The 26,258-nt window shown below is 56.8% G+C and overlaps 1 protein-coding gene across 10 annotated transcripts in view; it reads right to left on the bottom strand.

Annotated features, from left to right (window-relative positions):
* Positions 1 to 26,258, bottom strand: part of CUX1 (cut like homeobox 1) — a 366,198-nt gene that overhangs the window by 3,072 nt on the left and 336,868 nt on the right. For 7 of the 10 annotated variants that reach the window (XM_060649257.3, XM_078440403.2, XM_060649254.3 and 4 more), the window contains one exon: positions 16,921 to 24,404. In XM_060649257.3, coding sequence (XP_060505240.2) covers positions 23,678 to 24,404 — 727 coding nt within the window. In that variant the 3' untranslated portion in view covers positions 16,921 to 23,677. Of the gene's footprint in view, positions 1 to 11; positions 96 to 1,178; positions 1,296 to 4,504; positions 4,618 to 5,343; positions 5,411 to 6,114; positions 6,243 to 16,920; positions 24,405 to 26,258 lie in introns of those variants that run through there. The other 3 variants (XM_078440402.2, XM_078440401.2, XM_078440400.2) reach the window with 1 other exon arrangement.

Raw genomic sequence — 26,258 nt, 5'->3', positions numbered from 1 at the left:
GGTTCACGCACCCGCCTGCTGAAGGAGGAGAAGGGGTCCAGGCGCTCCTCGTACTGGGAGGAGTACCGCAGCTCTGTGTCGTCACTGCTGCCACTCTGCAGGAAGAGGAGAGACCCAGTCACCAAGGGCCCGGCAGGGAGGCCAGGGATAAGGCTCTGCGGCTGGCAGGATCACCCGGGAGCCTCAGTTCCTCATCAGCACAGCGGAGGCGAGGGAGGGGCCCCGCACCCTAGAGCTGGGAGTGGGCTGGGTGACAGCAGGCTGGGGCCACACGTCTAGGAGCATTGCCACGGGGGTCTGGGCCGCCTGACTCCGGGCAGGTAGTGGGAACTAAAAGCCCAGTCTGGGGCTGGAACGCCCAGCACAGGCAGGGCTGGACCAGTGCAGGGAAGTGGGTTTGGAAGGGGTTCGCTGGGAGCGTGCAGGGTGGCCGGGGGGCATGGGCGGGCACCTTAGAGGTGAGATGGTCACACTCGCCCCAGCCGCCGGCACTGGGTACATGGCGCTAGTCTGCACAGAGTCTGAGCGCCCTCTGCTGGCCTGAGTACAGTTCCAACAGGTGCAGTGGGCGATCGTGGCTGAGGCTCTTGTCCTAGGGTGGCCCCCCCGCCGGGACCCTTCCACAGGCCACTCTGTCTCCCTACGGTCACAAAGGGTTTCCTCGCACGAGGAGGTCCCGTGTGAAGCCGAGGGGCTGAGAGAGAAGCCAGGGAGGGCACTCCGAGGCTCAGAATGGAATAGGTGTTTGTTCTGCTTTTCTGGATTGTTTTGGGGGATATTGGAGCCAATTCGTTTTTTTGTTTTTTGTTTTTTTTTTTAAAGAATGTAAGTTTAAAAACCTATGGATTCCCCAGGGCCTATCCTGCATGTTAAAATCCCTGGATCCTAAGATCAACTAGGAGACCACTCCCACTTCTTGGAGGGGCCTCTTGTAGCACCTCACCACCCCCCGACTGCTTCTGAGGAATGCACCTGCACAAAGGCTCCGCTGTGGGGGGCTCTCCCCGGCTTAGGGAGGACCGCCGGTAGGCAGGGCGGGCTGGATGGCCTCTGAGGGCTCCTATGCCCAGTGCTGCCCAGCAGGTCACTGTCTCCAACCCTCTGGCCTTGGAGGGCCCCGTCGACCCCTCTCCCTGCCTGGGCCTACACCTGGGGCTGAAATCGGGGAGGGCGCTTACCCGGCCCGGGTAGCTCTGCAGGAACTTGATCTTCTCGAAGAGCTTGATGTTGTCGGCACGCAAACTGTCCAGCTCGCTCTGCAGGGCTTGGATGGTGTGCTGGGCCAGGCGGTTCTCCTGGGGGCAGGCGGGCGGGTAGGCAGTGGGCAGGTGGGCGGGCAGGCAGGGCCCGCGGCGGAAGGGGAGGTGGGGGGTGGAGAGGCCACCAGGCTGGCACAAGTATTCCTCCATCTACCTGGAGCCCCTTCTTTGCCTGTGGCTATCTCCCTGACCTTCTAGACTCTGGCAAGTCCCCCTTCTCCTCCTGTGACCCACCCTGAGCAGAAGACAGATTGGGGTCAGGTTTCTTCATGTTTTGTTTGTTTATGGTATCATCAACCTTTTATAAAGTTATATATATATATATATATATATATATATATATATACTTAAAATGTTTATTTTTGAGAGAGAGAGAGAGAGAGAGGGAGAAAGTGGGGAAGGGGCAGAGAGAGGGAGACACAGAATCCGAAGCAGGCTCCAGGCTCCGAGCTGTCAGCACAGAGCCTGACGTGGGGCTCGAACCCAAGAACTGGGAGATCATGACCTGAACCGAAGTCGGACACTCAACTGACTGAGCCACCCAGATGCCCCTATAAAGCTATATAGTTTTTAATGTTTTATTTATTTTGAGAGACAGAGAATGAGCAAGGAAGGGGCAGAGAGGGAGGGAGAGAGAATCCCAAGCAGGCTCCACACTGTCAGCGCAGAGCTTGATGCGGGGCTCGAACTCATGAACCATGAACTCATGACCTGAGCTGAAATCAAGAGTCGGACGCTTAAACCGCCCAGGCGCCCCTGGTGCCATCAACCTTTAAAAAACCATCAAGATGGGGCGCCTGGGTGGCGCAGTCGGTTAAGCGTCTGACTTCAGCTCAGGTCACGATCTCGCGGTCTGTGAGTTCGAGCCCCGCGTCAGGCTCTGGGCTGATGGCTCGGAGCCTGGAGCCTGTTTCCGATTCTGTGTCTCCCTCTCTCTCTGCCCCTCCCCCGTTCATGCTCTGTCTCTCTCTGTCCCAAAAATAAATAAAAAACGTTGAAAAAAAAAAAATTTAAAAAACCATCAAGATGTAATTTGTATAATAAACGCCACTGTCTTCAAGTATACGGTTCAGTTTTCTAAAACAGGCACAGTGTGATGTAACCATCCCCATCATCCCCTTTCACAATATCCTTATTACCCCAACAGGAAACTCCAAACCCATCGGTCATTCCCTCTTCCTGTCTCTTTCGATTTGCCTCTTCTGGACACTTCGTATAAACGGAATCCTACACTATGTGATTTTAATGTTTGCCCATCCAGGAGCAAACGAGAGGGGACCTTATTTGTCAGCTTATTCCAATGCTTAAGTCGTTGTTTCCTTCATACTGTTAACAATTCAAACAGGACTAAACAGTATGTGGGAACAGGATGGCTCCGTATGGAATTGCCAAATGATCCAGGAATCCCACTTCTGGGTATCTACCGGGCAGAGCTGAAAGCAGGGACTCGAGGAAATCTTGGTCCACCCGTGTTCATGGCAGCATCGTTCACAGGCACCAAAAGATGGGAGCAAACCAAGGGACCGCTGATGGATGAATGGATGACCAACACTTGGTCTAGAGCACAACAGAATACTACTCAGGAAGGAAGGGCATTCGGACACCTGCTACAGCATGGATGGACCTTGAAGACATTATGGTCAGTGAAATAAGCCAGTGCACAAACAAATACTGTACGATTCCACTTAGGTGAGGTCCCCGGCGTAGTCAAATGACAGACACAGAGAGTAGAAGGGTGGCTAGCGGGGGCTGGGGGAACGTGGGGTTAGTGTTTAATGGGGGACAGAGTTTCTGTTTGGGAAGACGAAGAGAATTCTGGAGATGGACGGTGGTGATGTTCGTCCAACGCCGTGAATGTACTTAATGCCCCTGAACTGAACACTTAAAAATGGTTAAGATGATAAATTTTATGTTATGTGTGTTTTGCCACAATTTTTAAAAAGTAAGTCCCTTAATTAAAAAAAAAAACACTGGATTTTTAAAGCAAAAGGTGGAATTCTAGAAAACATTTTTCCTCCCATTTAATCTATTTTTAAGACCTCCTGTTAAGGGCTGCATAGGATTCCACTGTGCGGCTGTCCCTGGTCCCCAAGGAGAGGGTTTCCAGCCCGTGCTGTGAGGGGAGTGGTTCTGACCATCTTTGTTTGAAGCCTCTAGCTGTGGAGCCCAGATCGCAGGAGGTCCTGTTGGGTCGGGCCCACCCTTGGACCCGCAGTGGTCATTGAACATCGGCCTCCCCTTGGGCCGAGCCTGAAAATCCCATGGGGGCAACCGTGGGTTTGGAGAGGAAAGGTCTAGAAGCTCCCTCATCAGCTCAAACAGTGACTCTCCCCGGCTCCTGCTTGCACTGGACAAGATCGGGGATGACCTGGGCTGGCTCTGTGGGGAGGGGAGTCCGCAGGGTCTCCAAGGCCAGGATGGTGCCACCTCCCAGTATGCCTCTGGTCTGTCACTGGGCCCTCTGCAGTCTGGTTCCAGCGTCCACCCCCTCGGGGCGGGGGAGGGAGGGGGAAACGCCCTGGCCTGGGACTTTGTGTCCAGGATATTCCTTGCTCATGCCCCTTTCACTTCCTCCCTGACCCCACTCTCGTTTCCTGTTCCCCTTTCCGGAACCACAGCCGTCCTGCTGGCACCGCAGTCGCCATCCAAGGGTCAGCAGCACCCACGGGGAGGCGCCTCACGGTAAAGGTCACCTTTGCAGACCACCCCTACCTCACGGCACGCCTCCAGGAAGGCCCCTCAGCCTGGCGCTCTCCCGATCCTTACAGAGCTCCTCAACAGTTCCAGATTGTTCCTCCTTACAGGGCTCCAAGACCTCGCTCTCTCCAACCTGCTCTTGCCTCCGGTCCCCCACCTGATTTAGATGTTTCTTCCAGGACAATGGTGACCACCCCCCAGTCATCTTCTGAGGCCAAGTTCTGTCCCGAATTGGCTGCCGAGTGGCCCTTCTTACGCTCCCTTCGGACCGTGTCACTGCCCTGCTTAAGTCCTCGGGCAGCGCCCCCGCCTGCCAGTAGGGCACTCTGCGTCTTAGGGCACAGCCTTTCTGGTTTTGTTGGCCGCTTAGTCTCCTCTACTATCCTTTCAAAGCCCAGCGTGGCATAACCTCCTCCAGGAAGCCCTCCCAGACCACACGGAACACATCTAACCCCTCTGAGGTGACACCCCCCTCCTCTCCAAGCCTGTGTGTCCCCCACTGCGTCCTCAGGTCCAAGGGGTGTAAGGGAGGGAAGAACGTGACTCACGGCCTCCAGCTCCTGGTTCCGGGCGCGGAAGCGCTCCCTCTGGCTGGAGATGATGGAAAGCAGCGAGTCTACCTGGCCCTCGGGGAGGGTGCCGCTGGCTGGTGCCGAGGGGCCTAGGATGTAGGGGGAGAGTGTCCTGGGGTGGTGGGAGGCAGAACCCACCAGTGGGCCCTCAGCTGGAGCAGCCCCAGCTCTGACGGAGCTCTGGCCAAGTGCCATGAGGGCAGAGGCATAGGTGTCTGAGCACGAGGTGCTGGGCGGTTGGGGAAACAGAAGGGTGGCCAACAGAAGCGGTGCGACAGGGAACAGGGATCCTGGGAGGGGAGGGCCACGCTGTCGGAGGGTCAGGCCCCAAAGCCCCCTCCTCATTCCTCTGTACTTGAGTCTGAGACCCCTGCATCTGTCAGACTCGGGCCCCGGCTCCTGGGGAAGCAAAGGGACGCTGAAGGTGCCGGGAAGCCACGAGAGCCCCCGCTCCAGCGTCCTGGCCCCGGAGCCCTGGGTTCCGCCTCAATACCGAGACCGGAGGAGGCCACCTCCCCGGCAGCGCAGGGGGCTCCCTGACAGCATCTCAGTGCTGAGGCCTCCCGTGGGGAGCTGTCGACAGGCCACTGGCAGGGCAGAGGGGGTCAGGGTCCTAGTAGGGGGTGTCAAGCTAAGGCACAGAAGGGCAAGTGGGCCCCTCGTTTAGGTTGCTGCTGCATTGCTGGGCTGGGGGACCATGACCTATGAGGAAGGGGAGTGCCCTTTAGGGATCAGCGCTCAGACTGTAGCACCTCTCCTCTCCCTGCTCCTGCCCCGCGCATCGCTGCCTGGGAGACAGGTCAGCCCGTGCTTACCATAGAACAGGGCAGTGGCCTCCTTGATGGGCTCTGGGATCTTCTCCAGGCCGTGCTCAGCGGCGCCCTGCAGGGGAGAGGAAGAGGCCCCTCCATACGTGCCACCGAACATGCCCTTTCAGGGTGCCAAGCAGATGGGGGGCAAGGCCCAGGCGGGGCGGCCTGGCAGCAGGGCTGGGCACGCTGGTGGCCACGAGAGGCCTGGAGACGGTGCCTTACATGGGCCGCCAAAGGGAAGGCTGGGCCTTAAATTGACCCTGAGGCGGGAGCTCAGCAGCGGTGCTGTCACGGGGCCACTCGGCCCTGCCCACCAGCCTGCTGGGTGACCTGGGCCGGCCCGGCTGCTCTCGCCGAGCCCCATTTCTTCATCTATAAAATGAGGTGGGGGACAGAGCAGAGTGACTTCCAAGGGCCCTGTGTCCCAGCCTTCCATGCTCTTGAGGCCTCAGTCCTCTAGCTGTGGGATGGCTGGGTGAGCCCACAGCTCCCAGGGCCCAGTTCCAAGCCGGCGCCTGGACACAGGGTGCCTCGTGCCAGCTCCAGGAAGCCTGCCCCCTGTGCCCTGTGGTCCGGCGTCCCGGAACCGGGCCTTTGCGGTGACGTGTGCAGGCGATGCTCAGAGGCTGTGGGTGACAGCCCCCGCGGGCCTTGTGGGGGCCGGTGGACACCAGCTGCCTGAGGACCGGGCTGGTCAACCTGCAGAGTTGCAATTTCCGAGACTCAAAGCCTGGGGCTGGCGGTGAGGGGGCAGGGTGGAGGGGGTGGGCTCACCTCGGCGTCTGGCCGCTGAATGGACTGGATGGTACTGAGGTCCTGCTCCAAGCGGGCGATCAGGTCCCTCTGCTCAGCGGCCGTGGCCATGGCCTCGGTGACGTGGGCTTGCAGATCTGCGCAGCGCCCTGTGCCAGAGGAAGACGTGGTCATCAGAGGGAGCCTGGTGTGGCCCGTGCTGCCTCTCCAACCCACAGCCTGTGCCGCTGCCTAAGGCACCACCATTAGGCCAACCAGCGAGGCCAGGGGTGCTCCTGGCTCTAAGAACTCATTACGCGGGGACGGGAAGGAGCCCAGGTCGGGGATGCGGGAGGAACGGGTCCACTCTGGCTCTGTCGTGACCAGCCTGGCCAGCCCCTGGCCCGCTCCAGGCCTCGCTTTGCCTCTGTCAAGCAAGACAAGGAGGTGGAACCCGGCAAACCCCACGTTCCTTCCAGGGCCGGTGCCCTGGGATAACGACCAGAGCGAGGCCTTGGGGTAGGAGTCAGAGAGAAAGGTATCAGCAGGCGGTAGGAGGCGCAGGGGTGGGCAGGCCCCCTGCAGATCCGGCAGGAGGTGGGGGAGTGAGGGGTCCCGCCTCTGGAGCTCAAGGCCAGATTGCTTGGCCTCTTCCTCAACAGGCTCTGGCCCAGTGAGGGGGGTGGGGTGGCCCCCCAAGAAACCTCTAATCCACCCACGTGCCACCCGAGTGTCTTCGCAACGGCGCCAATCCAAAATAATTTTGTGTGGAGACTTCTCTGTCCTTCTGGAGGGTGGGAGATATTGGGGAGATCTAATCCAGGCCCTGGTGGGTGCCATCAGCAGCCAGTGGCAGGGGGGACGGCAGGGGCCCCGGGGGCCAGCCGACCTGAGCTTGAGGTCTGGCTCTGCTTCTGGTTGGCTGCGACTCTGGGCAGCAGCATGGCCCTGTCTGGGCCTCAACAGAGAAGGTGCTGGAGGCCTGAGGCCCTGGGCGCTGTCCTCTGGGAGAGACTGCATGGCCACCAGGGGGCACTGTGACACCAGAAATGCCCAAAGGCTCGAGGCTATGGGCAGTGTCAGGAGAACTGCCCGTCCTCTCCCCATCACAGTGATTCGCCCTCAATCACTGTGCCGCCTGCTGACCTGCTGGCCAACCTGGCCTTGGCCGTGCTCAGCGTCCCGGGCTGGGGGGGGCTGGGCAGCTGACCCCACCCCTACCTGCTCCATCTCCCGGGGGCCCACTGCACGCCCGAGTTCTTTATACATCTCCTAACAATTCAATCAGGCAGAAAAGGCGATCCCCATTTTATAGATGAAAAACTGAGGCCTCCTGGTCCAGGCCCAAACCTAAGGGGGTCCACTCCTGGCCATGTCGGGGCCCTTCCCCACCGCAGGGTCTGCACCGGTTCAGGCTCTGAATGGCCTTCTTCCTTCAGACGTCGGTACCCGGCAGGTAGGTGGTGGTGGTGAAAGTGAGGGGGGGGGGCAGGGGGTTGGGGGAAGAGGCTGGATCTGAGGGCAGGGTCAGGTCATGGAGGGAGAGCTGTGGGGTGGGGGGGCAGGGTTGGGGTCTGGCCTTCGGGCCGTAGGCCCTGGGGACAGAAGGGACAGAGAGGCCAGCAAGAGGATTCCTTGATCTGCCACCGGCGTGTGGCCATTCCAGCACGGTCCTGGCCGGGCCCCTGGGGTAAGGACGATCTGCAGCTCCTGGAACCCGTGGTGGGCACGGGGGGAGCGGAGGGGGCGCCCCGCCCAGGTTTCCTGTGCCTTCGTGCCTGTGCCCGCTGCTGTGGGTGTGGGCACACGTTCCCTGCCCACGCGCACATGTGACACTGGGCACGTGAGGGGCCTTGACAGCAAACCCTGTGTTCTGGGCCACCCCAGACGCTGGGTCCGCCACCGAGGGGACCGCTGCGGGGGGCGGGGGGGGCAAAGCTGGGTGTTGGGAATGGCCGTCCCCGAAGCGGTGGCTCTGTGCAGATCTGAGGGCTGGCGGGCACGCACTCGCAGCAGACTCAGTGGACCGCTGCCCATGGGGTGCGGGGAAGAGGCTGGGCACGGCGGGCCAGCGGAGGGGAAGGGGTAAGGCTGAAGGATGGCCCCGGGTGTGGTGGGACACGGGAGGCCCCAGAGCCAGGACCTGGACGCCGTCGAGGAGCCCAGCCAGACCCCGGCGGCGAACCGTCGCTCCACGCCGCGGGGACGAGAATGACCGCGTGGGCATCCCCAAAGGAGGGACCTCAGTTAGAGACCCTGCTTGGCACTTGGGACACAGAGTCCCGAGCCACTTAAAGCTGCTACGTGAGGGTCCCCTGGCTGCCACCTCCTTGCTTTCCTCTGCCTCCTCTACCGGGGGAAGGAGCATCTCAGACCAAGAAGTTAGGGGTCACCTCTCCGGGTGGCCACTCAGTGGTGTCAAGGGAGGTCTGAGCCGGATTCTGGCGGAACTGGGCCTGAGTTCTGGCCCAGGGACAAGGCAGGAGAAGGTACTGGAGACAGTCGTGACCCCTTCGTCATACAGAACCCAGGGGGGGGAAGCCCGTGCCTGGAACTGGCTCCCCAAGTGGGGAAGGGGAGAGCAGCAGCGTCGTTTGGCTTTGGCAAGTACAAAGTGCCAGTGGACCGGCTGAGGGGTCGTGTGGATGAGGGAGGGGGACCGGTGGCCGGAGGCAGGGAGAGCTCAGCAACCCCCGCCACCCACCCACCCCCACCCCCTGCCAGGTCCCACCCCCAGGGCGGCAAACATGGAAGCCCAGAGAGAGCTGCCGTGAGAATGGCCAGAATCTTCAGGAACGCGGACATGTTCAGGGGTGTCCCAGAAAAGACCCAGAGAGGGGGTGGCAGGAAGTGGGGGGGGGGACTCAGGAGGAAGCATGCCAAAGTGCCAAGGTGAATAGTGACTGTCAGTGAGTTAAGGAGGGGTCACCGGCGTCTCAAGAAAGGCTGAGCAAGGAGGCCGAGGGAAGCCACCGGTCAAGGGGTGGTGGAGCGGGAGCGGCAGGGGTGTGGAGGGACCTGGGGACAAGCCCACTCCGGACAGACACCGGATGGTGCCGTGCAGTGGGCAGAACCTGGAGCAGGAGGCATGCGGGATGCTGTATCTAAGAATGAGGGGGAAGCTTCTGGAGAGGGAGAGGCTGGGCAGGGGGAGGTGTGGGGGCAGGGGTGACTGATAGAGGAATGCCTGTGTGTGAGCCAGACAGCCTCCCCCCACGCAAGTTCGGGGGACCTCGTCCTTCTGGGAGAATCCGGGAAGGCTTCCTGGAGGGTGCACTTCCCAGAGGGGAGAAGGAAATCCAAGCAACATCAAGGTCAAGACTTAAGGAGACTGGACTATGACTTAAGATCGAGGCACGATTTCGGACTGTGGGCCGATTAAATGCGCAACTTATCACAACTGGACGGCAGGCCCGGGGGTGTGGTGCCCACAGCTTTCCCGGGGGTGGGGGACCCCGCGTCATTCCACCAGCCACTTGCCAGCCAGCTGGGAGTGCCGGGGCTGCTCGTCACACACCGTCTCTGCACCTGTCTGTCCCCACAGGTGCCCAGAGATGAGCGCTGAGGGCTCCCGCACCTGCAGTGGCAGCTCCCCTCGCCTCCCCCTGCCCCCACTCCCAGGCCAGAGGACCCTAGCCCGTGAGCGCCTTCTCTCCTGTGCCATCGGCTCTTGTGCTCCTGCCCACAAATACACCAGCGTGTTGACCTTGTTCTGGAACACACACACACACACACACACACACACACTCCTCTTGACTCCACTTCCCAAGTGTCCTTAAACCTTTCCCGTCTGACTTGGACGCCCACCATGCCAACTGTCCTCGCCAGGGTGGCCGATGACGTCGCACACGCTGCTGTGTCCCCAGCCCCCGTCTTACTGACCCACCAGCACCTGGCTTCTCAGGCCTCCTGCCCCCCCTTGCCTGTGCCGCCCCTTCTCCCTGCTCAGCTCTCAACACTGAGGCACCCGGAGCTGGCCGCGCACACTACTGTCCCGTCCCTTCCCTCTGGCCACCTTGCGTGCCTCTGAAAGCTGGTAACTCTCCAGCGTGCCGTCCAGGCCACTCCTCTCCCTGAGCTCACTGTGCGGAGTCCAAACAGGTCCCGCCTGAAGGCCGATCCCCCCCGCCCCCAAGCCTGCCTCACCCCAGCTGGACCCCCTTTGCACAGCCCAGGAGGTGGTATCCTCGGGGCAGTGGGAGCAGAGGCCAGGCCACCCGTGAGTGGCCGGGCCCAATTTCCTGGGGGCCACCCTTGCTCCTTCTCTATCACTCCTTTCATCTAATCTGTCTCAAGTCCTATCTTCGGCCCTACCATCAAAACACGTCCAGACTCCAATCACTTTTCACGGCCTCTGCCAGCCCGTGCCGGTCGTCGGCTCTCGTCATTATGGTGACAGCTTCCTCACTGACTTCCCTTCTTCCACCCCCACTCCTACAATCACAAAGCAGCAGTCAGAGAGTCTTTTAAACAGTGAGATCGGACCACCTTCTGGTCACACCGTCCAGTGGGCCCTACATCCCTCAGAGTAATAGCCAAAACTCTACAACGGCCTCCGAGGCCTTCCTTGCCCTGCCCTGTCCTCATCTCTCTGACCTGGTTGCCTCCCACTCTTTCCCTTGGTGGCTGTGCTCCAGCTCGTCTGGCTCCCAGGCACACTGACACCACAGGACCTTTGCACTTACTGTTTCCCCTCTTCCTGGAATGTTCTGACCTCAGGCATCGGCCATAGTTCATTCCCTCCCCTCTGTCAAGACTCTGTTCACATGTTAGGTTCTTAAGGAGGCCTACCCTGACCTCCTGATTTAAAACTGTAACTCCTCTACTTGATTTTCCAGTTGTCCTCCTTCCTTTGTTTCTGTCCCATAACACTTATCACTGCCTAAAGCACTGTGGAATTCTCTCGCTTATTATGTCTACCGTCTGACAGCCCCCACTAAAAGGCAAGCTCCTTGTTTGTCCCCTGCTATCACTGCAGTGCCCAGATCAGTGGCACACAGTTAGCCCTTAATGCCTGCTAGCCGATGGGCTGAGTTTGCTCCCCCCCAGCAGGGAAGCGCCCATTCCCTTAGGTGGAAAGTTGCAAAGGGATTTCCGGGGCCACACAGTCTCCCAGGTTGGGTCAGAGGTGGCCGGACACAGGCAGTAAGGGCTGGCATGGCCAGCTGGTCTCTGCTGGTCCCACCACCTGATAACTGCCCAGGCCTCACCCAGAATCCTCTGGGCCATGCCCTGAATTGGGACTGCGGATCCATTTTTGACTTGGGCACATGCTGCCTCTCACTCCCGTGTGCCCTCCCTGCCTCCTGCAGATGGCTCTTCCCGTTTCAAGGCCACTCCCCATCAAGGTCTCCTGCCTTTTTCCAAGCCGGTGCTCCGGTGCCCCCTCAATGCCAATTACAGGCCCGGGCCTGGGCTGTGGTTGTGCACCTGCTCTGTCTCCCCTCTGGGCCGTGAACCACTTGAGGCTGCCGGACTCCTAGCCCGGAGCGTGTCCCCGGCACAGGGCAGTTGTCAGTGACGATCTACTGACTAAGCCCGTGAAGGACTGGAGAGAGAGCTGCTGGGTGTGGGGGACTCGGCTGCCTCACCTGTGTGCCCGTGTGTCACTGGGCATCACTGGCGGTGGTCAGGCTGCAGCCACTGGTGCTCTGGCTAACCCGCCAGAGGGCCCGGCCCTGCGTAGGGGCCCCTCCCGCCCCGGCACAAGGTGGACACAACTGTGACTAGAGGGAGCTTCTCCAGCCACTAAATCCAATGACACGACACCCACATCAACAGCTACAACTGCCACGTCCCGAGTGCCCGCTGTGGGTTGGGCGCTGCGCCTACAGGTGCCATCGCTCGGTTCCCCCCCCCCCCCCCAGCGGCCCTTCGAGTCCGGCATTATTATATCCCCTTCAAAGAGACAGAAATGGAATCTCAAAGACGTTAAAACTCATTCATTCTTTGCGAAAGGGTTTCCTGAGCATTGACCGGGACTTGCCCAAGGCCACCACCAGCCAGCTGGTAAGAGAAGACACTGGGAGTCCCGAGCGTTGCCACTTGACCGATGCCTCACTGGAAGGTGAGTGGGGTCCTCAAACCTCACTCCCTGGAGCCCCCTCCCCGCCCCCCGTTCCACCGTCCCAACAGAACAGCCTTTTACCTGTCCACAAACCAATTTCCTGGAAAAAAAAAAAAAGCCCTTCCTAGTGATATCCTGGAAGAGGTACTAAGTTCTGAATGCCCAACACCGTGCACGCGCCCTGCTTCCTGCTTCTACTAAATTGGCTCACCCCACACTGGGTGGGCCAGATGCAGATCAAGGGCCTGGTGACCGGAAGCCCCCCACCAACATCAAAACAGCCCTCCGGGGCCCTCTGGGCTCTCAGCTCGGCCCCCCACACCCCTGCCCCCTCATAGGAACCGATGCCGCACCCAAGCAGAGACCAGCAAGCATGTGTCCCCCCAGAGCCGGCACGCTGGGGCTGCGGAGGAGGCAGGCCGTACCCCAAACACAAGCAGACAGGATCACGGCGTATGGCTCGCACACTCTAATACCTCCTGCGGCCCCTTGAACAACGCGGGCTTGAATCGCGCGGGTCCAATTAGACGGCGGGTGTTTTGAATAGTACCGTACCGCACACATATTTTCTCTTCCTTAGGATTTTCTTGACAACGTTTTTTTCTCTAGCTGACTTTATTGTAGGAATACAGTGTATCATACGTATAAATACAAAACGTGTTCAGCGACTACATTACCGGAAAGGTTTCGGGTCAACGGTAGTTGACATTAGTAGTTATGTTTTGGGGGAGTCCAGAGTTATGCGCGGATTTTCGGCTACATGGGGGGGGGTCGGCGCCCCAAACCTCCGTGTTTTCCAAGGCTCAACCGTTGTTTCACCCCCTGTATCACCAACCGTGTTTCCTCCGGGCATCAAACAAGGCACATCATTGCTCAGACTCACTTAACTGTAGGGGGAGGAGGGAGGCTGGGGGCCCAGCCGGGAGTAGGGCCACCCCCCGCCCCCAGTCGCAGTCCCTCCTCTGCCTTAGGACCTGGCAGTTTGCAAAACGAGTCAGGCCGACCAAACCACGGGCAACAGCAGTTTTGCTTAATTAAATCTCCCTTTAAAAGCACCTGGGGAGACTTTCCGGGTTAAGAGATTTTGTGCCAAGTGTTTTTTTTTTTTAATTTTTTTACATTTTACATTTTAATTTAGTTACCAGATCTTTGAAGGGGGACGGGGCATACATAAACTAGCAATCTGCTAAAAGTCGCAGATAATGTTAGCTGAATCAGACTTCAAGTTTGTCAAAGTCAGACGGACAGAGCTCTGGTTTTAGGCACATTTCTCCCATCTGTGGGGGCAGACATTTGGGGACAGTTCTAGATGCGCTCAGGTCCCTGAGTGACCACATGAGGCTCAGGGCTGCCGGCAGTGCCTGGCCTTGGTGCGGGACCGTCTTGTGCTGGGGGGCTCCTCCCACTGGAGGCAGGATCGCTGAGGCTCCTGTGTCACATTAGGAGTGTCTCATTCCGAAACCTACAAATTAATGCACGACAAACTAATCACGCCCCCGCCCCCTGTCACACATGGGTGAGGAATGGCAATTCTTTTCCAACCTTCTAGATTTCAAGATCAGAAACCGGCCAACTCTGCGGAGCTCTCTTGCCTCCAGCCTCGAGCGCTGGCTGGAGACCCCTTCTCAGGAGCCCGATCATTCCAGAAACCCACAGACATCATTTCCTCCTTCCTCTTCCCACTCACTTGCTCGCATTAACCAGTGCCCCTGGCTTATCCTTCACATCGCGATTCAGGGACAAGGCGAGAGATCCCCATAGAGCAGGCAAAGCCAGGCCACTGGCTGAGTGCTGGCTGCTCTGAAGACGTACCTGGCCGCGGCCCTGGGGCCCCTGAGCCCCACTTACTGGGCTGCTACCATCAGCCTAGTGCCTCGCTCAGCACTGCCGACTACCATTCCTGGTCCTCAAACAGCAAGGGTGACAACAGCAAGCGGGGACGCAGACCCGGATGCAGACCCGGTGGAGAGCAGAGAGCGGGGCCAGCTGGTGCGCAGAGCCCCGCGCATCCTGCCCCACGCCAGGTTTCTGCTGACACCTGCCATCGGGGACACTGGGAGGCGGAGGGATGGCGATACTTTTTTTGTTTCATTTTAGAGAGACAGAGAGAGAGCACGAGCGGGGGAGAGGGGCAGAGAGAGAGAGAGAGAGAGAGAGAAAGAGAATCCCAAGCAGACTCCACACTCAGCAAGGAGCCCAACGCGCGGCGCGATCCCACGACCCTGGGATCACGAGCCGAAATCGAGAGCCAGACGCTCAACCGACTGAGCCACCCAGGCGCCCCCGGAATGGCAGTCCCCGAGGTGCCCTTTGGACACAGAATGACAGTGTTTGCTGCTTCTCCTCAGGCCGGGGCACTTTAAATAAACACAACCCACACGTTCTTGTGTTTGTATAAAAGATATTTACTTCAATTATCACACCTAGGGTGCTAGTGAATAATAATAATACATGGTGTGAGTTTCATACAGTGATATTGCTTCTCCATATCATATAGGGACCGTTGTACAGTGCTGAGAACAGACATCGTATGGCTAACCAAAGACAGAAGGGACGACGTCGAGGGGCCGACGGGTGCCTCCCCCACCCCCACGCCAGCTGGATCAACTTTTGACTCTTAATGTCCAAAACAAATAGCAAGAAAAAAAAAATGTTACCAGAGATGGGTCACAGCAACACAACAGAGGCTTCTCAAAGCTATTTGTACAAAAACGACGCCTTTTTTTTTTTTCGTTTGTTTTTTGTTTTTGTTTTTGGTCAATCGGGTCTCTGTGAGGATTTAAAAAAAAAAAAAAGGTCTGTGATTGTATTAACAAACGAGCTCTAAAAACATCTAAGACTTAGTGCGTTACAGAAAATATAAAATACTGCTAAAATGTAAGACACCACGATACACTGGGGGGTGGGGGTGGGGGGGGGAGCTGAGCTTATGAAGAGTTTTCCGGAAGAAGTCCGCCACTCTGCGAGCGAGCTTGTCTTGTGCTGTGTTAGTAGTCTGGGCAGGAGCGTGGTGCTCCCCGCTCTCGCGGCAAGTAGTTATTGCACATTGCAAAGAGCTAGGTCTTACTCAGTGGAAAGGGACGTGGGGAAACCCACCTTTTCTGCTGCTTTTTTTTCCCCCACTTGTATTTGCTAACGAGTTGTTCTCAAACGCGGTAAAGAGTTTTGCACGAATCCTCACGTCTCCAAAATGCACAGCATTTTCTGAGGGGTCTCGGTGGGACAGGAGAGGCCCGTTTTCCCCAGGAAAGAGGCAGAAAACGGCTCAAGAGAGAAATGCATAGACTGATTCGAGAGAAATGAGAACTCTTTGGGGCGCGGGGTGGGGGAGATGGGGGCGGTTATTTCGTCGGAGGGCTTTCTTTCAGAGATGAGGACAGAATCAGGACCCCCGACAATTTCAGAGAAGGGAAGTCATGGCACAGAAAGCGAGTCGGAGTTGGGGGGGGCCCTCTGGGAGCGGGGGTCAGCCGCGCGGCCCCATCTGGACCTCGGCCTGGCGGGCAGCCCCCTTCTCCTGGGCCCCACCCCACCTTCACACCCGATTAGCAAGCAACGGGCTGTGTTAGGCTGTGTTACTCCCTCTAAGCTTCAGAGCTTCACCGCATTAAGCGGGGAGGGGTTTCCCCCCCCCACCTCGCTGGTGTGGGTCCTCAAGCCACAGCCGGACCAGAATACACTGTTGCTTCGCGAGATGCAAGATGGTTTTGACCAACTTTGTGTGCAAGGAAAACAACCACAATAACAACAAGAAAAGCCAACAGAACACAGCAACCCACGCGAGCCTTGCAAGAAACCGCTCTCTCCCTCGGAAGCCACAGTCTCGACCAGGCCGCTGCCGCGCCGCCCTCTCTGACCAGGGCTCACTGAAACTTCATGAACCCAGAAGTCTTAACCAGAGGCTCTAGGAGGCTTTGGGGAACTGAACTTTGCTTTTCTACGTCTCTGCAGCTCCTTGCACTGAGTGTTCTTCTTCAACTCTCTCATTTAAAAAAGTTAGACACGCGGAGACCGCTAGTTTTTGAGTGGCTACTCTGGACACAGATGTCTGATTCTGCTGGAGAAGCCCCCTCTGGCCCCCCAGTCAGATCCCCAGACCCTTCGGTTCTTTTGGGGACCGGGGGGCGGCGGAGGGGGGGGGAGAGGGCAGGAGGCAGAAGACAGTAACCACTGGAGTGATAGCAAAAAGCATTTATAACAACAACAACAACAACAACACAAAACAACAATACACTCCTGATAAGTACTTAAATGATTAACCTAACAATAAATAGAAGAGGATAGAAATAATTTTTTTTTTCTTCTCAAGGAAACATCCTTTTATAATTCTCCTCACGCACGCTGGCAGGTCAGTAGCAGTCAATCCATCTCAACAAGAAAAGGTTAAGTGCTGGAAGGGATGGCTGTGGTCTCACACTTGGGAGGGTTCTGAGCTGCTGGGTCACAAACACCGCCCCCCCCCCCCCGCCCCCCACCCCTGCCCCCCCAGCCAGCGGTTCCAGCAGGTGCCCGGGGGGGCCCTGTGCACCTGCACACCTCGCTCGGTGGTCAGTAAGAGGCAGGCTGAGATGGGGGGGGTGGGGGGATGCTGGGGAGGCCTGTTTTCCCTTCAGTTCATGAACAAACGGAACTACAGTGAACATGCTCACCCACAACCTGAATCGTCCTGGTCTAAAGCTTACTTCGAGTTCATTTGGTGTGCAATACATTACCTCTTAAAAATGAAGAAAAATGATTTCTATTGCACAGAGCTTTTTACACATAGTCATCTACTTAAGTGCTTTCTGTTTAAAGCAAACTACAAAAAAAAAAAAAAAAAAAAAAAGGAAGGCGGGGGGGGGGGGGGAGAAAAAGAAAAAGACAAAGAAGGGAAAATGAAAAGGGAGAGGAACTTTCAAACAAAAGCAGCCCCGTGCCACTTCGATGCATCTTGCTGAATGGTGTCTGGTTTCGCCAACGGAAGTCCCAACGCTTCCGTACACACTGTGCTTCTGATTATTTTTTCCATAGGGATGTAGCCGTGACATTGGGATATAAGGCACCTTTCCTTTCTGATCACAGAAAGCTTGATACATAGCATATAGCATTACCTTGTGGTAGAAATGAAAGCCTAAACGCTACAGAAAACGACAGTAACACAGACTACACTTAACATTATTGGAGAAGCGAAAATGATCCATGGAAAGCAACTCAAAGGTATTTTAAAAGGTTAATACCAGGGGGATGGGGAAGTGCACATTTCTGCATAGCCTAATGCCTTTCTCTCACTAGCCTTTTTTAGGATTCTTCGCCTACAATGCCCAACTTTTCAAGTTAGCATTCCGGAGGAGACTAGGCGCTTTGGAAATGTCTTGTTAAAGCTAAATGTCACTTCATGCAAAAATGAGAATGGAGATACCGCTGACAGCGTGGTCACGGTATCTTTGGAGGGGAGGTGGAGGAAGGGCCGCAGGGCCTGGGCAGGTGGGGGCAGGTCCCCTGAGAGGAGAGAGCCCGGGGAACCTGCCTTTCCTTCTTCCCTCAGCAGGATGAGGCTCCAGGGCTGCTGGGGCAGGGAACTCGGGCGGAGCTCATTTCCTGCCCAGCTCACTGCTCTCCACGCCCCTCCTCTGCCTTCCGGATTCACCCCCTGGGTTGGGGCCTCCACTTTTCAGCACATCTGTAAAGGGGTCACAGGCTGGATCTTTTCGGAACTTTCACTGGGAACTGGTTTTCTTCTCCTGATGGTTTTCATCTACAAAAAGGCAGAAACTGATGGGAATGGAAAGATTTTTGTCAAACTGGACCCTTCTCTCAGCAAACGTTCCGGGCAATGGGACTGTACCACGTTGGGAGTCCCAGGCCACCACCTTGCCACTTGGGGTGGGAGCTCTGCCCTGGGTACAGGGGTGGGGGTGGTGGTCCCGAAGGCTCTCCTGTTGCCACCAAGGCGCAGACGAAACTACAACAAGCATGGGGGTGGGGGGGGACTTCTAAGTGCGAGCTTTCCCGGCAGATGCGCAAGCAGGCGATCATGGCACAAATCTTTAGTTAGGTTCCCGAGTCGTTCCGGCAGGAGAATACTCTGGCCACCAGAGAGGGCGCACCCACATCTAACCGGCGGCTCAGGGAGCTGTTTTTGTTTTTGTTTTTTTTTTTCTTCCTTCCTCTGCACTGCATAGAAACTGGCATGTTCTTTTGGGAAGAGTCACGTGATCGAAGACTGGGTTTGTGGACTGGAGAACACCATCTCCTCTCCTGACCTTGAGAAGCTTCCGAAGGAGGTCTCGCGGTGGAGTTGAAATCAGAGCCTCCCTGTGCCAGAGACAATGAAGGCAGAGTTCCCCAACGCCAGGTAGGGATCCTGGGGAAGTGTCCTCACGTGGCCATGTAGGGGCAGCTCAGGGCAAGGGAAAAACGGCTTTGATGGAGCTCAACAGCTGAGCAGGAACGGACAGAAAGCAAAGGCAGGCCAAAGACAAGGCCCTCTGAGGCCCGAGACCGCCCCCGCCAGCAAAGGAAACAGCTGTCAGAGCGTCAGGAACAGGTGGAAGTCGAGAGAAAAAGCCATGTGCCTCGTGGAGCACAGCTGTCCGTCCATGTCGCGCTCACAAAAGAGAAGAGGGGGAAGAAGCCTGCCCGCCAGGCCGAGACACTCAGGAATGCCGCGCCTCTGGCTCTTTCCCTCTCTCCCGCGCCGGAGTCCACTCGGGCCTCGCGGTTCTGAGGGGCTTGGGGTGGGGAGTAGCATCGGGTGGGAGCACAGGTCAGTGAGGTAGAAGGGGACGGAGGAGGAGTGTGCTGACGAGGGAGGACATCCAGGGAGGGAAGCAGACCTCCCGTCCTTCCCAGGGAGGGAAGGGACGTGGCTAACCCGAACCTCGCCTTGCTACATCTCCCCCGCACGGCTGGCTTACTGGCCTCAGAAAGTGGGGGCTCGGGATGGCTAAGGGCGGACTCTTGTTTTTACAGGCCTGTCCAGAGGCGCCCGGCAGAGTGCATTTAAGGCAACGGCCGCTGTCCCCCAGCTCCAGGTGTAGTCGGTCACTAACACCGGTTCACTTTGTGGTAATCCCAGAAGGGCGTGCGTACACCCTACCCCCCGGCTCCTCTGCTACTTTCAGGGAGGTTTGTTTTTCTAAGGAGGAATGAGAAACATTGCATAGAATGTCAACAGGGTTCATTGATCACCGTGCCAGAGGGGGCAGGCGTTCAGGAGGAACCCCAGTTCACCTGCAGCCGGGAAGGCGCCGGCCTGTGGACTGAGCCGTCCGGTGACTCTTGTCCCGACCTCTTAGGGCACGACTGGGGCGTGATCTTAGGGCAACGAGCCGACACCAGAGCTTTCCCTCGGATTAGAGTACAACCTGCCTTCTGCTTGGTTTCCTCATGAGCCGCACGACTGACGTGGCTCCGGGCCGGTGGGGCGGGGGGGGCGGCGGTACATGGGGAGGGTCTCCCATGGCCAGAGAGAGCACAAACACTCAACCCCAAGCTCTGTAGCACTCTGGGTCTGGACCAGCAACCAGCGGACCCAAACGTCCACGTCGGAGGGGATGAGTTTTAAATGGGGAGAAGAACGAAGATGCCGAAAAGGAGGAGACCGGGCAGGGAGGCACCTGTGCTTTGGAAGCACAGGGAACCGGCCCCGGGGAGGCAACCGTCATCTTTTTGCCTCAGTCACTCTCACAGACACAGCGGCCATGGTTTGACGGTGGTCATACGGGTCAAGATCCTGGCATTTCCTGGAGACTTCTCCAAGCCTGCATCCCGGGACAGTCTGCCGACCACGAGCCACCTTATGTTGTGATGTTCCTCACGCAGGTCGGCTCTGAGCATACTCGAGTTGAGCTGGATGGCTACGGCGATCCTTTCTGAAGATCAGTCTGGCGGACAGAGATCCCGGACAGGCCGACTGATCCAGAAGTTCAAGGCTGGCGGTCGCCCGGGAGCCAGACGGTGGAGGCGAGCGGGCACAGGTCTAGGACGGAGCCCACACGCCTTCCCCCTCCGATCCCACAAAGGGAGTGTGGCTGGAACCAAGGGTCAAGAGGCCGAACGCGAACGCGGATTTTACACCGAACCTCCACTTAGCCAGCTAAGTAATGGCAAAACCCTTAAGTTATGAACACTGCCTCCAATTAACAAAAAGAAGCCATTTAAAATGGCATAATGGAGCTTGTAATTAAGTGTTAGTGTTTTATACGGAACCGCTTTCCCCAGGGGAGAGGTACAAATCAGCTTTTTAAACTGATGGAGCGTAAAGAGGAGGTCGGCTGCCTGTGGGGGCTACAGCTTGGAATGCCAGCCAGCTGAAGGTAAGCCCCCCCGGAGAGGATGCTGTTCAAGGCACTTGAATATTGCTTATCAAGATGAAAGATCAACCCTTAGACTCACACTGAGGTGCAACGAGGAGGGGGGACACTCCCCCGACCCCCTGACAGGTTTCTGTTATATAGTGGCAGCTCTTAGAAGTGTTACAGTGAAAGCTTAACACAAAAGATCATAGGGTTGGGATCACGATAAAAAAAATATATATAAATAGAGAAAAAATACAAACACAGAACCGCAAGCAAACTTTAACCAACTGATTGTATCGAGCACCCAGATGTAAGTCTGGCAAAAAAGGTAGAGCGGAAGTCAACATAAACCTAGTTTAAAAACCACCACCACCACCACCACCACCATCACCAAAACCCAACAAAAATGACTAAATCGCTTGGAAGAGCCAAAGTGGCTGTTTTAGACTGTTACTATTTGGCCACGAGGATGGACAAATCTATACTTTTTTCAATTCCCTCGGATTTAACGCCTTGGTAAATAACAGTCATGCCTTGAAAACTAAAACACTACCCTAATATTTCTGGTTAACACCCTGCTTTTCATTGCAATGAAAAATCAGATATTTAGAGATTCATCACACATGATGACACGATTCCCTCGAGGTTTTCGTGGAGAGGACACCACAGTACTGTCAGGGGCTCTGCTACTCACTGTCCTGGGGGGGGGGGGTCACTAATGCAAACTCGCTCTTCTTAATGCACCTGAATCGAGCCAGATGTTAATCTGTTTCCCCTTAAGCTCCTCCATTTTGAATTCTCTTCTCACTGAACCAGGTATCAAGTTCAGAGATGATACGACCATCAAAAGGCAAATAGCCTGCCTCCCAGCCTCCTAGAGCCTTCTGAAAACTTCTTATTCATGAAAAGGCATTGTCTTTAGTGTAGTGACTCTTAAATTTGTGAAAACTTTAACTAAGTGCTGCAGTTGCAGGTTAAAGGACTGTAAATGAACTACGTAATTTCTAAAACATCATGCAAGAAATGTGGTTTCACATCTTACAGTCAAAGTCCTACAAGTTAATTAATACAAGCACACTGAGGTGTAATAGCGGGGGCATACCTTGAAAATTATAACTCCCTCCCACCCCCCCCATCAAAAAAAAAAGGTAATATTAATTAAACTTAAGAAATAATGAATGCACCATTAAAATGCCATCCAAAGATGTTGACCTAAGACAAAGGTTTCAATGATACACAATACGGTCAAAAAGTTTTCAATCAGTAATATACAGTATGACAACTACATCTTGTAAATTATACCCAATACTGCCGGCAGTCTATCCCTCTAAAGAATATTTGCCCCTTTCATCCCTTCCTAACAATCAGATAATAAAATACAGCACCTATAAATAAGCAAAAAAAAATATATATATATACCGAAATCATCTATTGTTAGTTTAAAGATATGGCAATAAAGGAGTCTAAATTAGCAAACTTGTAGAAGCCATAACTGATAAAACAGCTTATTGAAAAAAGGTGGCAGTAATGCACTCTATGTGTGCACAGGTACTTAAGAAAATACACAGACGTATAAAATTGCACACACGCACACACGCACACTCTCACCCACCTCTATTCTCACGCGTATACACATAGACAACAGGAGGAATCAGAGACAAGTTAGACTTCAGGTTTGTACTTAGACTGCCCTACACTGTGCATAAAAGAACTGTTCCAAGAGGCAGAATGAATGAAGGGTCGATGGATGGTCTGGTCTGGAAGTGAAGAGCAACAACGTTTTGGTGGGAGTGTGGGCCATCTCTACAGGGGTGAGGGCAGAGCCCGGACTGCCACGTTCTCTCCGCTGCAGGGAAGGAAGCTTCCCACGACGGTCAACAGTCCTCAGTGCTTGTGGTGGGAAGAGCGGGAGAGAGAGAGAGAGAGAGAGAGTGCGCGTGCGCCAGAGCCTGCCGGGCCCGGGGAGCGGCGGCCCCTGGTGGGGCTCAGTCCATCAGGCGCCCGGGAGAGTGCTGAGAGGTGTGCTGCCTTCTGTGCCAAGGGAAGCCTGCTGACCACGCGGGGCGGGACCCCTGCGGCCCCCCCCCCCCCCCCCCAAGCTGCCTGCTGCCACCTCGGCGGCCCACTCTTTCCTCCTTCCTTTACACGCTCGCACGTGTGCGGACTCACCAACGCAGACGTAGACACCATAAATTAAAACAGAATGAACGGGGACATGCTACAGTTCTAACTTGTCTCCTAACCTCCGAGATATGAGGTCTGATCAGCGTGCTCTGCGGTTAGAGGTTAAAAAGCAGATTATAAAATACCTAGATTCGGATCTTTTCTTTTTGTCCTGATTTGGCCTAGAATGGAGTGTATTAAACAGACCCTGGCCAGCAAAAGCCCAGAGCCAGTTAAAGCTATGGATCATGTGCACTACATGTCAGGATTCTATTCACGTACAAGAAAACACTACGTCAGCTACCACAAAATCAGATCGTTTCCTGATGTGACTTCTCTTTCTGTTAAAAAATATGTGGAGTAAATGTGTTTTATTTTAATTCAAAGTTTCAAACGAGAAGATTCTTTACTTGAAAATATTTAGGAATCCAAACTAGTGTGTTTAGAGTCGGTTTGACTGTGCAATCTCTTAGTGGCAACTGAACAGCTACAAAAACTTTCTTTTTTTAATTTTTCTGAAAAATCCCCCCTCCCACCCCCCCCCTTTTTTTTCCTGGTTTAAGAAGATAATAGTGTATTATCGCTCTGAAGCCATTAGATGGCAGATAAAAAGCCCCCTTTTAATATGTGGGTTTGATTTTTTTTTTTTTTTAAAGCCCACACGAAAGAGGAGGGCGCAAGGCAAAGCTGTAAGAGTTATTCCAGAACCTGTGGAAATCACTTAGGGCAATAAAAAAAACACTTCAGGGTACAAAAAAGCTCGACTACACATTTCCGTTTTCTTCCTTGAAAACACGACATAGATTGGGCTTAATGCTCCTTTGTTTTCTATATGCACCTTGGCCTATGGCGATTTTGCCCTGTGGCCCGCAGGGCGGTTAAGTGCGCAACACGGTCCAGGCCGCGGAGTCGGCGCCCGCCCCTCTGCCCGGCCCAGCCCTGCCCAGCTCAGCTCGGCTCGGCTCGGCCCAGCTCGGCTCGGCCCGGCTCGGTTCGGCCAGACCCGGCTTAGCTCGGCCCGGCCCGGCTCGGCCCGGCCCGGCTCGGCCCGACTCTTGCTCGGCTCGGCTCGGCGGGACGGGCGGGCGGCGCCCTCTCAGAACTCCCATTCGATGGGCTCCTCCCGGCTGGCGGCCTTCTCCAGGCGGTGGATTATGCTGTTCAAGTTCGCGGCCTTCTTCTTCCTCAAGGGGTTGTCTCGAGAGTCCCTGGCGCCCGCCGCCTCCGGGAGGCCGAAGAGGCTCTGCAGCGAGCTGGCCCTGCGGGCGGCCGCCGGCGCGCTGGTGCTTGGCAAAGCGGAACTCCTGTCGGCGCCGTCCCGGGCCCGGCAGGGGCCCTCCGCCGGCGGGGCGGCTGAGGTAGCGGCGTCCTCCCCGGCCGCGGGCGCGGCGGCGGCGGCGGCGGCGGCGGCGGGGTTTGGCACGGGCCCCGGGCCGTCGGCGGGGCCCTCGGGCGGCGGCGGCGGAGGGGGCGGCGGCGGCGGCGCCCGGGGCCGGCCCTCGTCGTCCGCGTCGTCCGGGGCCGGGGCCCCCGAGGGCGGCGGATGCGCCTTCTCCGCCGGCCTGGGCGGCTCCTCCCGCTCCTCCGGGGCCGCGGCCGCGTCGGCCGGCCCTCCCTGAGACTTGGCGGCGGCCGCGGGGCCGCCCGACTCCTCGGCGTCCGCGGCGCTCGGGCCCTCGGCGGCCTCCACGCCGTCGCAGCTGTCGCCCTCCGAGCTGGGCGCGGCTCGGCCGCTTCGGGCCGACGGGGAGTCGCTGGCCCCGGCCTGGCCCTGGCTCCCGGCCTGAATCTCCTCAATGAACAGTTCTCTGCGGATCCGAGACCTGCGAGACACAAGCGGAGCGGCGCCGTGAGCAGGGGGGCGGCCGTGCGCGCGCTCGGAGTCGCGGGGGACCCCTCCCCGGCCGGGCAGGGCGTCACCCCCCACGCCAGGCCCGGGCCTCGCCCCCGCCACCTCCCAAGCTCAGTGCCTTTGCCCGAGTCGCCCCTCGGGGCCAGGGCCAGGCCCCTCTTTTCAGGGAGGATGGCGCGCCAGTGTTACTGGTTCGATGGCACTTTTCCTGCATCTCCTGTCCCACCCCACCTCCAATCGCGCTGTGAATGTCGCGGCCCATCCTTCGCGCACCCCAGGCCCGGCATGGTGCTAGGTATGCGGTCTTAAATGAGGACTGAACTAACAAATGGAAATGCAGAACGGGCCTGTCCTCCCCGGGACTTTGGGTAGTCGCCCAAAGTGTCTGAGCCACAGGTCAGGGGTCAGGGCCCGGGCAGGGTTCTCCCAGATTACGTTTCAACCAATTCCCTCCTTTCAGAGGAGACCAGGGAAGGGCCACTTTTGAACAAGCAGGAAGGAGACCAGACACGCGCTCCAACACAGCAAGCGTGTTATAATCAAGCTCCCATACTTTGTCGGGTGTGAAGGGAACAAGGTGCACACGGGCCCTGGCCGTCCCTGGTTTGGGACGTCATGAAATGGCTCTTGTTAAGTCTGCTTTTGGGCCTGCGTTTCTCCTTCCACCTTGCCCACTGTACTAGGCTCGATGAGAAGTCTCTCTAGGTGGTTCCAAAGAGCTGAAAAAGCCTCTGATTAATGTGCCAACTGTTAGTGGAAAAGCATCCTCAGGTCAAGTCAGCACTAAGCCCACTGTCTTGCAGAAAGAAACCGGGCCTTGGGCTAGGCATGCATAAAAATATTTTCTGCAGTACATAGACCCCAGTGAAGGTAACCTGTTTTGAGAGTCCACTATATGCCAGGTCTTGTGATGGGGGAGGGCAGCGTTGAAGCCACCGGGAATCTGGCTGTAGTTTAGTCCAGTGTATCAGAACCCTGATGGCACTGATGTGTCAACACTTATTTGCTCCCTGCGGAGGACTCTTGTCCGGAGGATGGTTTCTGAGCCAGAGCTTCAGGGTAGGTCCTAAAGCAGCGCCCCCCCCCCCCCCCGAAGTTCCCAGGGGGGTAACAGAAGACTTTCCTCCCTCTCTGGGCTCCCACGGGAGCCTATGAAGTGGGAGCCCCTGCCGTCAGGTTCCTGGATGCTGTGCCGTGAGGGCAGGCCTGTCTGCTGAAGGCCCCTTGGCAGCCAAGAATGCCAGCCGGGGTGAACACCTAATCCCATCCCACCCTGGCTGGGGAGGAGGGAGGCCAGACAGGCAGACCTGTGGGTTGTAACTCTGAGTCCCAGGGGTAGACTGGCCCCAGAACGGAGCACAGGCTCTGTGGAACCAGGCAAACCTGGGTTTGTAAACTTACTAGCTCTGCAACATGGCAAAAATTCCTGAACCTTTTGGAGCCTCTCCGTATGATCTGAAAATCATGGAGAATAGTTTCTTCCTTGCAGAGATGTTAGGAATAAAATATTAACGCATAATATGGGACACAAAGTAGACCCAGAAAAAAAGGGCACTGTGCTGACCATCCAGCTGCCTTTTGAATGCCACAATCCCCGTTGTAAGTGCTGAGGCTGAGGTCAAGGGGCTGCGGGGCGGGAAGGGACAGCTTCATGCCTGTGGCCTGGCATCCTGGCCGCCCCCCTCCGCAGCTGGGTGAACCCGTGTAACCTCTGTCTGGAAAATGGGGCCAGTAGCACCGCACCCCGCTGCCGATCAGAGGATCCGATGAGACAACACACAGGATGCTCCCGGCTCGGTGCCTGGCACACATTCTATGCTCAGGC

The sequence above is a fragment of the Panthera onca genome, chromosome E3 (genome assembly GCF_046562875.1).
Source record: "Panthera onca isolate mPanOnc1 chromosome E3, mPanOnc1 haplotype 2, whole genome shotgun sequence".
Classification (NCBI taxonomy): Eukaryota; Metazoa; Chordata; class Mammalia; order Carnivora; family Felidae; genus Panthera; species Panthera onca.
The sequence above is the reverse complement of the archived record's forward strand: the minus strand, read 5'-3'. Positions and strand labels throughout refer to the sequence as shown.